This window comes from Octodon degus, unplaced genomic scaffold (genome assembly GCF_000260255.1).
Source record: "Octodon degus isolate 3935 unplaced genomic scaffold, OctDeg1.0 scaffold00220, whole genome shotgun sequence".
Lineage (NCBI taxonomy): Eukaryota > Metazoa > Chordata > Mammalia > Rodentia > Octodontidae > Octodon > Octodon degus.
In genome coordinates, this window is record NW_004524796.1 from 2,009,987 (window position 1) to 2,024,944 (window position 14,958).

General features: G+C 38.1%; 1 protein-coding gene across 1 annotated transcript in view; it reads right to left on the bottom strand.

Annotated features, from left to right (window-relative positions):
• The window catches only part of Cubn (cubilin), a 301,005-nt gene that overhangs the window by 280,397 nt on the left and 5,650 nt on the right, over nucleotides 1–14,958 (bottom strand). Inside the window, exons 7-13 of the mRNA XM_023705447.1 lie at nucleotides 8,678–8,804; nucleotides 7,530–7,689; nucleotides 6,284–6,415; nucleotides 5,351–5,446; nucleotides 2,747–2,865; nucleotides 2,196–2,382; nucleotides 1,108–1,220 (exon numbers count right to left, since the gene is read on the bottom strand). Coding sequence (XP_023561215.1) covers nucleotides 1,108–1,220; nucleotides 2,196–2,382; nucleotides 2,747–2,865; nucleotides 5,351–5,446; nucleotides 6,284–6,415; nucleotides 7,530–7,689; nucleotides 8,678–8,804 — 934 coding nt within the window. The remainder of the gene's footprint in view (nucleotides 1–1,107; nucleotides 1,221–2,195; nucleotides 2,383–2,746; nucleotides 2,866–5,350; nucleotides 5,447–6,283; nucleotides 6,416–7,529; nucleotides 7,690–8,677; nucleotides 8,805–14,958) is intronic.

Genomic DNA, 14,958 nt, shown 5'->3' on the forward strand with positions numbered 1-14,958 from the left:
AGAAGATATAATTAAGAAAAATCAGATGAGTCTTCTTATAAATTAATAATAAACATTTTCAGAGTTTTCACATAAGAATTTTTTTCTTTAAAAAAATATTTCAATGTCAGGAAACAGAATTCATGAAAACTAAATGGAAGGAAGGAAGCAAATTCACCTAACATACCCACCGGGAAATTCTTTTGGAATTTACTCTATTGTGGGTTACCAGGCCCCCAAATGCCCTTCTCCTCAAGGGAAAATAATGTTTTCTGACCTTGCACAATATCTGCTGTAATAGTAGTTTGCTGGGAAAAGTTAATAGGATTTCAGGAGAAAATCTTATCTTTTCATACAGACCCCTGCATTTTAGAGCCCAGGAGTTGCTGGAAAACAAATACTCAGAAAATCTAAGTGATTAAAGTCTTTGGGCTCAGATTAAATTTTATGAGTATTTATGTAGCGGTTCAGTCACTGGCTTTGGAGTCAAGTGGCCTGGGGCCGAGCCTAGCTCATGCACCTGGCAAACTTCTTCGCTTCTCAAGGCTGCTTCTGCATATGTGAAATGAGAATAACAACTCCTACCTTTACAGTTATGAGGCTTAAAAATGCAGTGATGCACGTGAAGTCCAGAACATAGTACCTGGCACACGGAGAACAAGTGCTGAGCAATCCAGCCCGGTACCAGTCTCCATTGCTGTATAATAGCTGACATGATGTGAAGATGATCTTCTTTTAGCAATATGATTTCAGTAACAAAGCAACCTTACCAGTTAACCGCCGGCTTATGGCTGCCCAACCAAGGTGTAGAGAATTCTTCATTACTGGACCAAGCACGGACTTTGGAATCAACTTTTTAACTATTCCAATTACATGCTAACTACTTTAAAAAAAAAACTGTATATAATCTATCTTCTTTTTCATTATTTTATGCATAAAGTGAAGATAATATTACTTACTTAAAAGATTATGAAGTTTAAGAAGAATAGACCAAATGTCTAAGCTGAAGCCTGGCACTTAGTAAGTACTTAATTATAGTCACTAAACATATTTATACAATATATATGCAAACTGCACACTCAAACATATAAATAAAATGTGTGTTTGGGAAGGAGTTAGTACACTTACCTTTCCCTCTTCAGTTCGGATAATCCAGAAGCAGTTAACATTTTGAAGATAAACAACATCAGAGATTATGTAACTGATGCTTCCGTTCATCTCTGAGAGGGACCCTCCACACACTGCAAAGGAAACCATGATGAACCATGCTTTTCAGAGACCCATTAATGGAAGAAGTTAGGCAAACTAATCTCAATCTCTCACTTCTCCTCTTGCTCATCCGCTTTTCTAGTGATAGTGCATCAAATCCCACCTCAAAGTCTAGTTAATATCTCATCCATTGGCTGTTATTTTCTTTGGTTTCCATTCTCCACGACTCTAGGAAACTTAACTCCAAATGGTTTACTGCTTAACTTTAGTTCTTGCATCCTACTTGCTTTTCTGTGTTAATCTTTTCTCCTCAAGTAAGGGTAAGAAGATAATAAATGGAGACCAGGTGGCATGTTTTTATATTGTTCACATGGTTTATCATGGGTTTATTTTAAACACACAGTAATATTTTAAGAAATGTATAGATTTTGAATCAGGAATAATAAGTGAGGGGTGGGATTGAATGTTAAGTACTCCTAAGGAACAGGCACATCTGGATGGAAAATTAGGAAGGAATTTGGGTAGGGTTGTGGGAAGAAACATCACAAATAAGAGAGAAGAAATACGATGGTACAAAGGATCAAGTGGCCAAAGAAAAACATCTGGCTTGAATGAGCATGTCTAGGGAACTAGTGAGAGATCAGGTTACGTGGATAGAGTGGTGGGTATGTAACAGGCAGTAATGAACCAGTGCATATTCCGGGGCAAGAGTGCCGTGATTACACGTGGTATTCTAGGGAACTTGGCCACTACACAGAAAATGTTCCCTTAGAAATACCTTAGCATAGTTTAGATTTTAAAAGGACACAATCAAAGAAGATACTGATTTAATCTGCTTGAAGAAAAATTCTTCTGGCTTGAGATTTGTAAATATCTATTTTATGCATCCTGCACCCGTCCAACAGTGAGCTCTGAAAGAAAGTAAGCTCAGTAAGGCAACCTGCAGAAGGCTTCACTGAAGAGTGACAGTTCTAAACTGTGGGCATCTGTGGAAATGCTGACTGTACCTTGCTGGGGAGTCTGACAGTGAGATCCAGTCCACGAACTTGTGCATTCGCAACTGAAAGCATTAATTCCATCAACACAAGTCCCCCCATTCAGACAGGGATTGCTCAAGCACTCATTGATGTTTTCTGTACAGTTGACACCAGCCCATCCTGCATCACACTGACAAAGATAGCCAGAGACCATTTCCTGGGGTGAAAACAAATGTGTAAAATGGTGAAACAAATGGCCAGACATTACTGGGATCAACCCCAGCAGGAAGTCACATTAAAGAGTTGAGTCATCCTACAGTAGTCCAACTTGTAATTTTTAAATGATAATTGTTCAGTATAAGTAGTCTTATGTGTTTGAAGATAAAATATTAGCTTATTGATTTTTTTCTTGGGAGCTAAAGCTATCATGTACCTTTTTATCTTAGAGCTGTGTATGTCTTATCTTAAGTTTGAATCATTATCTTAACACTCATGAATCATATAAAATGTATTTCATAGAAAAGTGAAACTAAGAATTACTCTAATGTATTCAGTCTCCCCAAGAAAAACAAAGGACTCACTATGCATTGTCCATGTAAGCAGGGGTGACTTAAGCAAATGTTTCCGAGTTGCACACATCCATTTGGTCCATAACCATTTCCAGTGTATCCCAGCAGACAGGTGCAGAGAGGTAAGGAACCTGTTCAGAAATGAAAATGGGAGGTGTAACTATAAGCATCCTCCTCAACTCAGAGACAGTAACTAAACTCAGGCTCTGGTCTCTTCTCTGAATAATAATTCAACATTTTTTACCCAAGATAGCCAAGAAAAAGTATGAGAAGAAAATATCAAAATCTTTTTTTCCATATTTAAAAGTAAGAAAGCCATTAAGCCTGTCTAATACTTTACCTATACATGACACTAGTGCTTCCATCTCTCATATCAGGTGGTCCTGAGCTATGTACAGGTGAAAGATACATCCAGGGAGTAAGGATGGAGCTCATGGAGGGGTTATTGGCAGATGAGCGGGTTGTCATGGCGATAGGATCTGCTGCAAGCACTGTGTAGACTATGACTGATTTACTCCTCTCTTACTCCTGTCTACACTTTTACTGATGAAGGCAGAGCACAGACAAATCGCCTTGACCAGAGTCAGCTGGAATGCGGAGGTGCCCAGAGAGCCTGTGTGGTTTTCCACAGCACGTCACTCAGGACTGAAGGTACATTCATGTGTTCTCAATGCTGAGGACACACAGTTTGGATAGTGTCAGTTTTAGTCAGATTGGCCATCACAAAATGAACTGAAGGCTTTAAAAGGTAGTGATACTGCAGATTGTAGATAACACAAGAACATAAACAAGTACAAACATCAAAAAATGTCAGCACCAAAATATCCCCATACCTTTTATGGGCCCTTCATCACCATGTTAAAAGGTAAGGCAATAGCAATCCAAGTGGGCTGGGAAAAATAATTTGAAGTAGTTGAATCTCTCTTATTCATGAATTGATAACCATTGTTGGTTTTGATGTACATGAGACAGTAGCTGGATATGGGATAAGAGGAACTGGGATCTCCAGAATTTTCTTCCATACTTAAAAAAAATCTGTATAGTATTTTACAGTTTGCAGTAAAGAAGGTCAACTTGAGAGTACATACAGGGCTATGTCATGCCATTTACAATGTCTTCTATGTGAAAAAGTTCCTTTTATTTCTAAGATGTATGCAAAGCAGCATTTTATATACTCGGGATCATTTAATCCTCTCAAGAATCCTATGAGTTAGCTGCTATTATTCATTTCACAGGTAAAGAACTGAAGCACAGAGATGAGGGGTCCTAACCAAGGACACTAAATCAGAGTGTGGAGGAGCCAAGAGAGAATGGCAGGTCTTCTCCCAAGAAATCATGCTCCTAATCATTTCAGTATACTGTTAATTATTCAGTAAGTTATTTAGTCATATGTATATGTGTATCCTATGCCCATATAGGTATATATCTACAGACTCATTTATATTTGGCTATTGTCTGCATTTATAAGACAAGTTAGAAAAAAATAAAGTATTATTTTGAAATAGCAAGAAATGAGATAAATTACTGAATAAAGGAAGTTAGTGCCATCCATTTGGACAAAATTATCAAGCTAATAGTTTGATGCCTAAAATAAACAATAAATTCTAGAAAGATTAAAAATCCTCATGGAAATAAAATATATAAATAAATATACACTTGCCTGTGTTTAAAGAGCTCAGTACAAAAGGCATCCTTAAATGTGATTCTAAAGGGAGTAATATTAAAAGTTTTTCTACTACATAAAATGGGAAACTTTAAAGATAAAAATATCACTATGAAATTAAGAGAACAGCAAAGTGTCCTGAAAAAAGTATTTGTAAAACATAAAATAGATAATGTGATAATATCTTTAGATATGATGAAATTTTATATTCCATAGGAAAGCAAATGAGCAAAGGCTATAAAGAAACAGAAAAACAGCTAGCTGGTAAAAACTTAATGAAAAATGTTAGGTTAAGATAAGGACAAACTAATTTTTGTCTATAGAATGGACTGAGATGAAATATAATCTATCATCCAAGGTAAATATGTATATATATATATATGTATATATATTCATAAACTGATGGTAAGTATACGATGAGTCAACATTTCTCAGAAAAATGTTGAGCTAAATTGTAGGAAGTCACTCCATTTTTAAGCAATGCTGTAGACATTGGATGATTCTAGATCCATTTTCCCCTTGTCTAGTAGCAACCTCCTTATTCCAGTGCATTCATGATGTCTGAAAAACAGACTATACTTTGTGCTTTTCCCTTTCCATTTGATTTGGCCAGGTGGCTCAATTCTACCCGATGGCATAGAGTTGGAAGAGTTCTCACAGTGATATAGTATTCCCTTCCTCCTCCGTTTCTCCTTCCTGTTTGGAATATATGCCAGAATTAAGTGGTTGGCATAATTACTTTAGGAAATAATTGTTAAATTAGGGCAGATTGCTAAAGAGCATAGCTTGTTGCATTAAAAAAACAAGTATATAGTTTTATAATACGAATTAATTTTTGGTTTGATGATTAAAGCAATAATTTTGAGGACAGAAGATTTCATTTGTGAAATCCTGAATTGCTTTCAAGTGTTGAAATAAAATACCTCAGGCGAAAGAGAGCGGTGAGGCGTTACCTTGAGATGAGAGGCACGTTGCGTGCGGGTGGCAGCCTCCATTGTTGATGGAGCAGATGTCTACGGCAGTGCACACTTTCCCATCACCTTCGTACCCTGGGCAGAAAAGGCAGGGGAGTGAAAAATAGTGTCGGGAATATGCGAGGAAGCCAACACCAATCTGAGAATCTGGTATCATGAGGTAGACCAACCAGAGATGCTTGTAACAAGACAACAGGTGCAAGAAAATACCATGTCATGAACAAGTAAAATTGATACTTGAAAGCAGGAGCAACAAGAGTTAGCAAGCTGACATCATAAATAATGCTCTGGCTTGTGCCTAGTAAGAAAATGTATAAACATACTGACCAAGAGGGTCGACACTAAAGTTGACATCTCTTAATTTCCATGATTCCAATATTCTTAAAGGTAAACTATTATAGAAGTCCAAGTACTATTGCTTCATGTCATTATAACTTACAAGGTTTCTGCTATCTTTTAGAACTCTCTGAATTCCTTAAATATTAATTCAATTTACCTTCTAGAATAGCAGTAATGACTTCTTTCCAAAAGAAAAAGGAAACTTGTTAGTTTGTATATATGTGCCTGTTTTTAGTAAAACTTGCATGTTAAACATGAATATACCATTTAATAGATTATATGTGGGAACAAAAGTACAGTAGACCTGATATGAACCCAGAAAACTTTCTCAATCCTACATTATCTCAGTGGCAGTTTCACGGTTTGCAATGACTTCTTTGTACTAACATTATGGTGTACTTAGTTTCTTATGCTATCACTATACTAAAGTGTCTTGAATGTTCAAGCCAACTGAAACAGTTTGTTGTAGTCAGTTTCTTTCCTTAGATAAAATTATATTTAAAATGGAATATAAGATTGTTTTCAGAGGTATGTTTTTGTGAATAATGACATCAGGAAATCTGCCAAAAATACCTGGTGGACAGTCTTCACAGGTAAAAGATCCAGGTGTGTTTATACACGTAACAAGCGGAGTCATGGAACAGCCACCATTATTTATCTCACATTCATTGATGTCTTCACAAACATACCCATTTCCTTGCCATCCTAGAAAAGCAGCAAGATTTGATAGGTCAGCTCTATAAACAAGTCAACAAAGGAAAAAAATACAAATGATCAAAACATGTAAAACACCTGCCCTAATAAAAAGCTCCAGATTAAGATAAGACACACTGACATATTGGCAAAAATTATTTTAAATTCTTAAAAATATTCTGATGCCGTAGTAGGCAATTGGGATACTTTTATATAGTTAGTAGGATGTTGTAGTAATACCACCAATTTGGAATGAGATCCAGCAGTAGTTATTAACAATTTTTAAAATATATGATTATTGATGGCCAATTTGATGTTCAAAACTTATTCTATGATGCAAAACTAAGAGCATATTAAAATGTAGATAAAAAGATGTCTACTGTGCTATGGCTTAATAGGAAAAAAATCATTAATGGCCTAAAGGGACACAGATTAATGCCTTATACTCATCTATAGCACTGAATACTAAAAATAATCTTAGTACCTCATACCCCTGCTTGTCATCCATCAGCACATGCACATCGAAAGAATTATCTCATACATATTTTAATTGAAGATAACAAATGTTTAGAATAAAATGAAGAGCTGGGGTCATGCTCCCAACTTGGAGAAAGAGTTACTTGAAAACTTCCTATGTTTCTATGTGTTTGTATGAGCAAATGAAAATGCTAATGGTGGGACTGTGATTGAGTTGGGTATCCCAATTCATAGCAAGGCTACTAAGATCTCAGAGGACACACGTAGGTGAGAACTCAACTGTAGGAGAAACACAAACTGGTCAAAGATTTATCCAAATTCTCAAGCCTCTGGTTAACATGAAAGGCAATTCTAGAGTACATAGTTCTTCACTACAATTCTAGTCAGTTGATAGCCATAGCAATACACAGTTAGGCTTTGCAAACTATATGGCTAATCCTGTCCCATACTTTGACTCCAGCAGTTTTAGACAAGTCTCCCAGTTCCACTGTGGAGCTGTTATAGCAGAAAGATGATATTGGCCAGATGTCAGGGAAATAGGACATATAACCAGGTTCAAACACCCCTGAATGTTATTCCTCTTATCTCAGTAGTAGAAGGAAATTGGTTCTGGCATCTTGCCTGCCTGGCACACACCCTGAGAATGTACCTTTTGGACAGGGCCCACAGTAGAAAGAGCCTGGAGTGTTGAAACATTGTACAAGTGCTGAACAAGAGGATGGGAGACTGCACTCATCTTGATCCACCGTGCAGGCAGGGTTGCCTGGTGAGGATGTCCACCCAGCTTCGCAGATGCAGGTGTAATTGTGCTGGTAGGGTAACAACAATGTAAATGAAGGCAATCAAGTGAAGGAGCAAGCAAAGCCTTGAAAAGGTTCACCAAGCCCTGAACTATTTATTTCCTAACATTCAGTTCCATCAGGCAAATTGAGAGGCTCTTCCCTTCTTTCTATCTCATTTAGGCTAGACAATGAAAAAAGAAAACATTTTTTTTTTGGACTAAAAGAATCCTATAATTTATCCCAAAGATACCAAGGAAAAAGCAACAGCAACAGAGAGCTGCCAGCCAATATAATTAAAGTGAATCAGCTCAGCCTGCTATGTTTTTAGAGGGGAAAACACCCACGAAGGCACCAACTTAGGAAAATCAATTGCTGGTTTCCTTCTGAAAGTCTCTCTTTCCCCTCCGACAGCCCCTCTACCCTACTGTCCACTCTACCATTAGAATGGATGATTTTCTATCTTATGAATAGAAAAAAAAATAACAAGAGAGAATTTAAAATAGAGAACTGAAGTTTTGCTGAACAGCAGAATCAGCCAGAAATGGATAACCTTGAGGGTTGAGAGGCAAGGTCCTGAGAACCCGGAGCCCAGAGGGGCACCAGGGAGTCTGCAATCACCGTGGAGTGCACAGTACTCTGGCACAGGAAACTCCAAACTCAAAATTGCAGGTTGTGGACAAGACAGAGCCTTTGATGCTTTCATGACTTGTCACTGTTGAAACTCACAAGTCCAAGAGAAGGTCATGTCTCAAAGAGAGTTCCAGTCAGGAAGAATAAAAATGGTACTATTTTATATAATGCACACTTAACCTTGGGGTTCATTCTTCTGTGTATCTCATCTTCCCTCCTTGTTTGTTCCCTGCTTAGGGCAGGAAGTGACAACACCTGTAGCTCGAGAGTTTGTACTCAGCATTGCAGGAGAGGCAGCCAACCACTGATGTGTTTGTACTCAGCATTGCAGGAGAGGCAGCCAACCACTGATGTTCCCATGAGTCACCTTAGGGAAGGAACTCACCACTCCGGTTTGCTGTCGTTCTAAATCCTCACAGATACCATGAACACAGAGTTCTTTAGAGCCACCCTCACAGTCATTGTATCTGAAACTGCAGTGGGGTCCATATGTATCAGGTTTGCAGATACAGCTGTTGGTTACAGAAGAGCAAAATATTAGAGCTCATGCTTGAAGACCAGTTTCTGTCTCTTAGTATTAACAAAAAATTCCAAATTGAGCATGTTAACAGAATCCTAAACTAGCGATGCAGATTGATTGACTGGAGCCTTGGGAGAAAAATCACTCTGTTCTACTCCCAGCACAGGATTGAATGAATGTGCTGTCTTTGCAAAGAAAGCATTAGAGAGCTATAACTTAGTATTTCATAAGACTACACTATAAATTCTTCTCATATCAAGTCATCAAACAGTACATTCAAAGGTCAGCAGTCGACAAACCATGAGTATTGGAGTTTGTTCAAGGAGAGAAAGGAAAAGATCAGCAAGTTAATTCATCATCCCTCCCATTGGATCTGCCAGTAATCACAGGTGATCTCAGCTCAATTAATCACTCTCCAATGCTCTCTAGGATGGTATAACCCCATATGCCCTGCACTGGCCACATCTCGGCATATAAGATAACTGTTATTGTTATTGCAATACAAAGGGCAAAGCATCCTCCATCTATAAGAGATGTATGTAGTTAACATAGCAACATTTCTTTCACAGTCACATTTTTAACCCACAAAAATATAATTAGTATTTGATAACTAAGATACCAGTGGGTGTTTTATTACTAGAAGATTTCAGAGCAACAATAACCAAATAAGGAAGGCTGCTTCAAGCCTTTGCAATTCTTTAAGTTACCAGATTAGCTTTGTAGCTGCATGACAGCCTAACAGGGAACTTGTAAGGTAGGAATATGGAATTCAGGGGAAGAGGAAGGAATAGGAATATCAAAAGCCTGAGTTTATTCATGCAAGTCTGAGCACATCTTGAACAAAGAGCAGAGACAAGCCCAGGGTCATTGTTTGTTAGACAGTAGCTGCTTTGCAAGAAAGCCATCAGGACAGGAGGGAGGCACCTGCAGTCCTGCCAGGAACTGCAGACTAGACCCTCAGTGTTCCAGAAAATGAGCCACTAGACAAGGAGGGTGGGAACTGCTAGCAGTGTACATAGAGCTCTGAGAAGCTCTGCTAATGTCCACATGACAGCATGGGAATGACAGCACAGGAGGTGAGCATGGGAAGATCAAGAGCCACACCCTGATCATACAACGTGTTGTGTCATGGGGACCCCAGAAGCAATTGTTGGGGTGACAGCTTTAAGTAGCTTCCAGGAAAGAAAAGATAGAGATATATGGATAGGGATGGAGTGGAAGAACAAGGCGAACAGCATCCTTGAACTCACGTGGAGGGTTGACAGACTTAGCAAACCTACATGCTGCTGAAGGGAGCATGAGGCTTAGCAAACAGAAATGTGGACTGCCCAGTGGAGCTGGAATTTCAGAGAGGTGAATATTTTGGCACAAGTATGATTTACAATCATTATCTATTTACATCAAACCTGCTTTGCTGACAAATTACATCTCTGAGCATTCAAAGACTGCTGTTCTCATGAAGACAAGGTTCTAAGTAAATAACAGTAAGTGACAACACTTAAGGAGAAATTCAGCTGGTCCAAGCTATTTATCTTCCCCTCATCTCTGTTTTTATAGACTTTCCCTCTCATGATTCACTCCCTTTCCTTTTCTCTCTCTCTCATCCTCACCTAGAATAGCCTTACAGAAAATGTAATTAGACTCCTTGGGATTATAGAACTATAGACTATTTCACACATATCTTTCAACATTTGATTCAGCTGGTTTGCTTGCCATAGTTTATTTCCATATCACCCCACACACTTTCTAAAAACAATTTTTAAATCTTAAAACTGATTATTAGTAGTTTCCCAGTATATTTTCCAATATAAGATCTAAGTGTTCAGGAAACCCCGGGACTAGGAGACCCAGATCTAAATCCTGATCAACCCTATTATCTGTTTATCTCAGACAGTGTACTAATTCATATGTACTATTTTCATTTTGTGTTCTAAAGGCTTTCCCTGTGGGAAGTACTCAGAGAATTGTGTTCATCTTATCACAGAACACTTAACTATTAGAAAATATCTTCACATTTTAGAGGAGATTTTGGTTCATGGAGCTGTACTTAAATCTTCTCTTTTATCTCTGCTTTCCTTCTCCCTTGCTATTATGACTTGGAGATGAGTAGATATTAATCCTATAAACTTCTTTAACCAGCTACAAGGTAGCCTTCTTTTCTTTAAATTTAGATAATGTGAGAAGAAAGAAGAAAGGAGAAGGGAGCCAAGTAAACTTTAGCTGCCTTGCTATGATCTTCAAAGAGGAGTTTTAAAATCCTATTTCACACACACGCAGACCCTACAGCCACCGAATTAAAGACTGATAGAAGATAAAGGAAATCTAAGTCTGTTTTCCAGTGCTATTATGTTTCCATGTTACAGTTCTACGTTCTAACAGATAGCACTAAAACTCTGCATTTTCATCTGTCCTTTTAACACAACAGTGTTTGCACACAAATATATTCTCAAGGTAAATTTGTTGGCATTTAAAAAAATAAGTAAAAAATTATGTATCTCCTCAGTGAAGATAAAAGCCATCTATGTGTTTTAAAACTACCTTACTACTGCTTCTGCCTTTGCTATTCGTTACTGGACTCATTACTGTAACGTCACTTTACTACGGATTTGGTGCCAGCAGAGTAACTCTAGGCTTTTCAGACTTTAAAATCACTGCATGTGGCCACTGAGAAGTCACACGTACTTCCATAGTCATAGTTTAACTTTCACTGGAGTCCATGGTTCATTATCATTCTGCTGACTAACTGAAGGAGATAATAAGTTTAATACCTAACTACTACCTGAAGTAAAATCAGATTATTCTCGTTTAAGCTCTGAATGTTTTAAAACCTACCAGTAGTAGGAATACAGGCAAATAAAATGAAACATATTCACCATCATCATCATATTCGTGGAGAACAGACAAGCAAATGCAACTACTTTCCACTAGAAATCCTTCTAGATCTGAGTGAACATCAAGTATATAATGATGCTATGCGCGCATAGCAAGTTCAGAACCCAAGCGCTGTCTTAGAGAGCAAGCAACAAGAAAGCAATAAGAATCAAGTCTTTAGAATAAAGAGAGAAAACCAATGCTAAAAATGGGAAAATAGCATTCTGCTAACTGTCTGAAGTTGGGGCAAGACTTCAAGCTGAAGAAAAAATTGGTAGAAACCATATTTTCTCTTGCACTACTGTCCTTAGTCCAAAAAAAATTTTTTTTACTAAAAATTTGTCTGTGGGACTGGGGAGATAGCTCAGTAGAATAAGCATTTGTCTGGAAAGCACAAGGTCCTGAGTTCAATCCCCGGTACCACAAAAAAATAGATAAATTAAATTAATTTGCCTGTGAAAAAAGATTTCTAATTAATATTTGCATAATGCTATAGCTTTACAAAGATTTTGTAGTTATAAATTATTAATCTTGTTAAATAAAGATTTTGTTTTTCTCCTTAGGTAAAAGAGCTCCAAGAGTTAAAAGAAAAGAAAGGAAAACAAAACCACCTAGGGCTGCAGCTCAGCAGCACAGCGCCTGCCTGGCAGGCACGAAGTCCTGACTTTGATTCCTGGTTCTAAAAAAAGGAAAAACAAAAACCAAAAAACCTGAAGGAGGCCTCAACTCCAAAGCAAAATCCAATGCAAACTTGTCCTCCGTGATTGTTCTGCAAGTCTAGATGACTTGAAAGTCACTCAAGTTCTCTTTCACCAAATGTGTGTTGGAGTTTCGCAAAGAGTGATAGTCTCGTGGAACTACTGATTAACAAGGATTTAACCTCGCATAATGAATAACATTCAAAAAAATTGTCTAAATGCTCGGTTTTTCATTACAAACAGACTCCAGGAAGCAAGAGCTAAATTTTATTCTCAGCACATTTTTCTGTTTTATTTTATTCCCCTAAAGAGTCACTCTCATATGTCTGATCAGAGCATTTAAGACACAAATAATTGACAGGGATTCCTGAGGCTATATACACTGTTCCAACATCACAGGAAGAAACCAGATTCAAAGGTTCTACTCTAGTGTCCTCCGGGAAATTTAGGAAAGGCAGAGGCTACTAACTAAGTTTATTTCCAGAATCAGCACAAGAAAGCCAAGGATACAGCTCAGGGGTATAAACGTCTACCTGACAGGCACAAGATCCTGAGTTTGATCCCCAGTAATATGGAGAAGAAAAAAAACAAAAACAAAAACAGGACTACAGGACAAAATCAGCACAAGAAATCCTTGCACTCTTTTTGTTGTTGCTGATTACAGACACAAGAGAGATTCAGTTCTGTTCTTGCAGAGCTGAATTTGTCATTTAGAAATGCTACTGTAAACAAATAATGGGCTCTCTCCTTCTCCTTTCATGGGTGCATTTGGGCAATCAGCTCTAACCCCTGACCTGCAGAAAATAGTTGGGAAGTTAAAGTTTTTAAACTTTTGATTGCTTGTTTTTTGTTTTTTTGGTTTTTTTTCCATTTGAGGAGGAAAAACATGGCCTGCTGAAACAACAATAACAACTGGTGTGGCCAATGTATCTCATCCCACATGTGCATATCTTTATCATGCAAGACACCAAAAATAAAGTGAAGATAAAGGACGATCGGGAATGAGTAATCCCCAGGACATTCCCAGATACCGGGAAGGTCAGAAGTACAACTTCTCGGAGCCCAGACATTGCCTCTGATATCTTTCCAAAGAAAAAATTCTCCTTGATAATTGCTCATAAACAGAAATCAAAAGATAATGCTTTCAAGGGAATGAAAGATTAGCCTGAGTCTAAGGATTTAAAAAGCAAGGAACAGAGGGTTAATTTAAATGAGAAATTCCTGAAAGAAAAACCCTTAAGACCGACCCAAGCTTCTCTCAGCTCATCCTGAACCACGCAGGAGCTCTGTAGTAATACAGTATTAAACTTAAGGGAGAGATGGTTAACTTTGATTTTGCATAACAATTGAACTCATAAGCATATCAATCAGAAGTTTAAATGTGTTGAGTTTATAACCTGGAATGAATGAAAAATTTAAAGAGCAGGTCAAAAGAACAAAAGGATCGCTTACATGAAAAGGCGAGAATTATGACTCCTTTTTGAAAAAAAATATTGTGATAACAGATGATGAAGGCAAAAAAAAATATTCCTGCACTCATTTGCCGGAAAGAACAGCAGGGATATTGTTAAGAGAAAAATAAAGAAAAAGATAGTAAAAACACCAGGAAGAGAACACACAATTGCTCTTAATTCTTAAATGATCTCAGAATTGCAGGAAGATAGCAAAAATATGGGGAAAGATAATGTCAAGATTGTTTTAGAAGTAAATTTAAGGGACTATATGCACGTAAAGTTGGTGCTGAGCTCCCCTAACTTTCTGGAACTGAGACTCTAAAAGTAATTGTGAGCCTGGTGTGGTGGGGCCTCCTGTAATCTGAGCTCTCCAGAAGCCTGAGGTGGAGAATCTCAAGTTAGTCCCTGCTTGGGCAATTTAGTGACTTCACAAATCCTATCTCAAAATAAAATACAATAAAGGGCTGGACTGTAGCTTAATATGAAGGCCCTGGGTTCAATTTTTGGCAGTGGGAACATGGAGGCATGTGATGTCCAACTCGGTCACTGGAAAAGAAGGTTTCCTGGCAGAAAGAGATATCTCAGCTAGTGGGTGAAGGACACAGCCATCTGACAAAATAAATTGAAAAGACAGAGCGGTGGGAGGATCGTGTTCAGTGTTCAGTGGGAGGACCTCAAGGCTAACTGAAGAAGTACAGAAGAGTTCATTCGTGCATTGAGCTTGCAACCTCAGGTCTGTTCGGCCAACATGCTTACACAGTGATAAATAAGTGAAGCTTCGCTCACTGTTAGTGTGAGCTCACCAATGAGTGCAACCAGGTGGGCTGGGGGGTGGGGCGGCTCCTCTCCACTTGTGTCCCACAGCCACCCCTTCCTGAGTCTTACTAATGCTTCACCCACTCATGTTCCACGCTAGCCTTGCTCTGCCACTCACTGCAGCCTTCTTCCAATCCTCAGGGAAGCAGGAGAAAAGATTTCTTCACAGGATAACTGAGAAATGAGGGAGAACTCACGAGCTAGAGTTCACCCAAGTAAAAACAGCTATGTGTATGTTCAATAAGAAGGATATATTTCTCTATGGAATAATTTGTTTTCATAGCAATATAGAATGTCCATTTTGGTT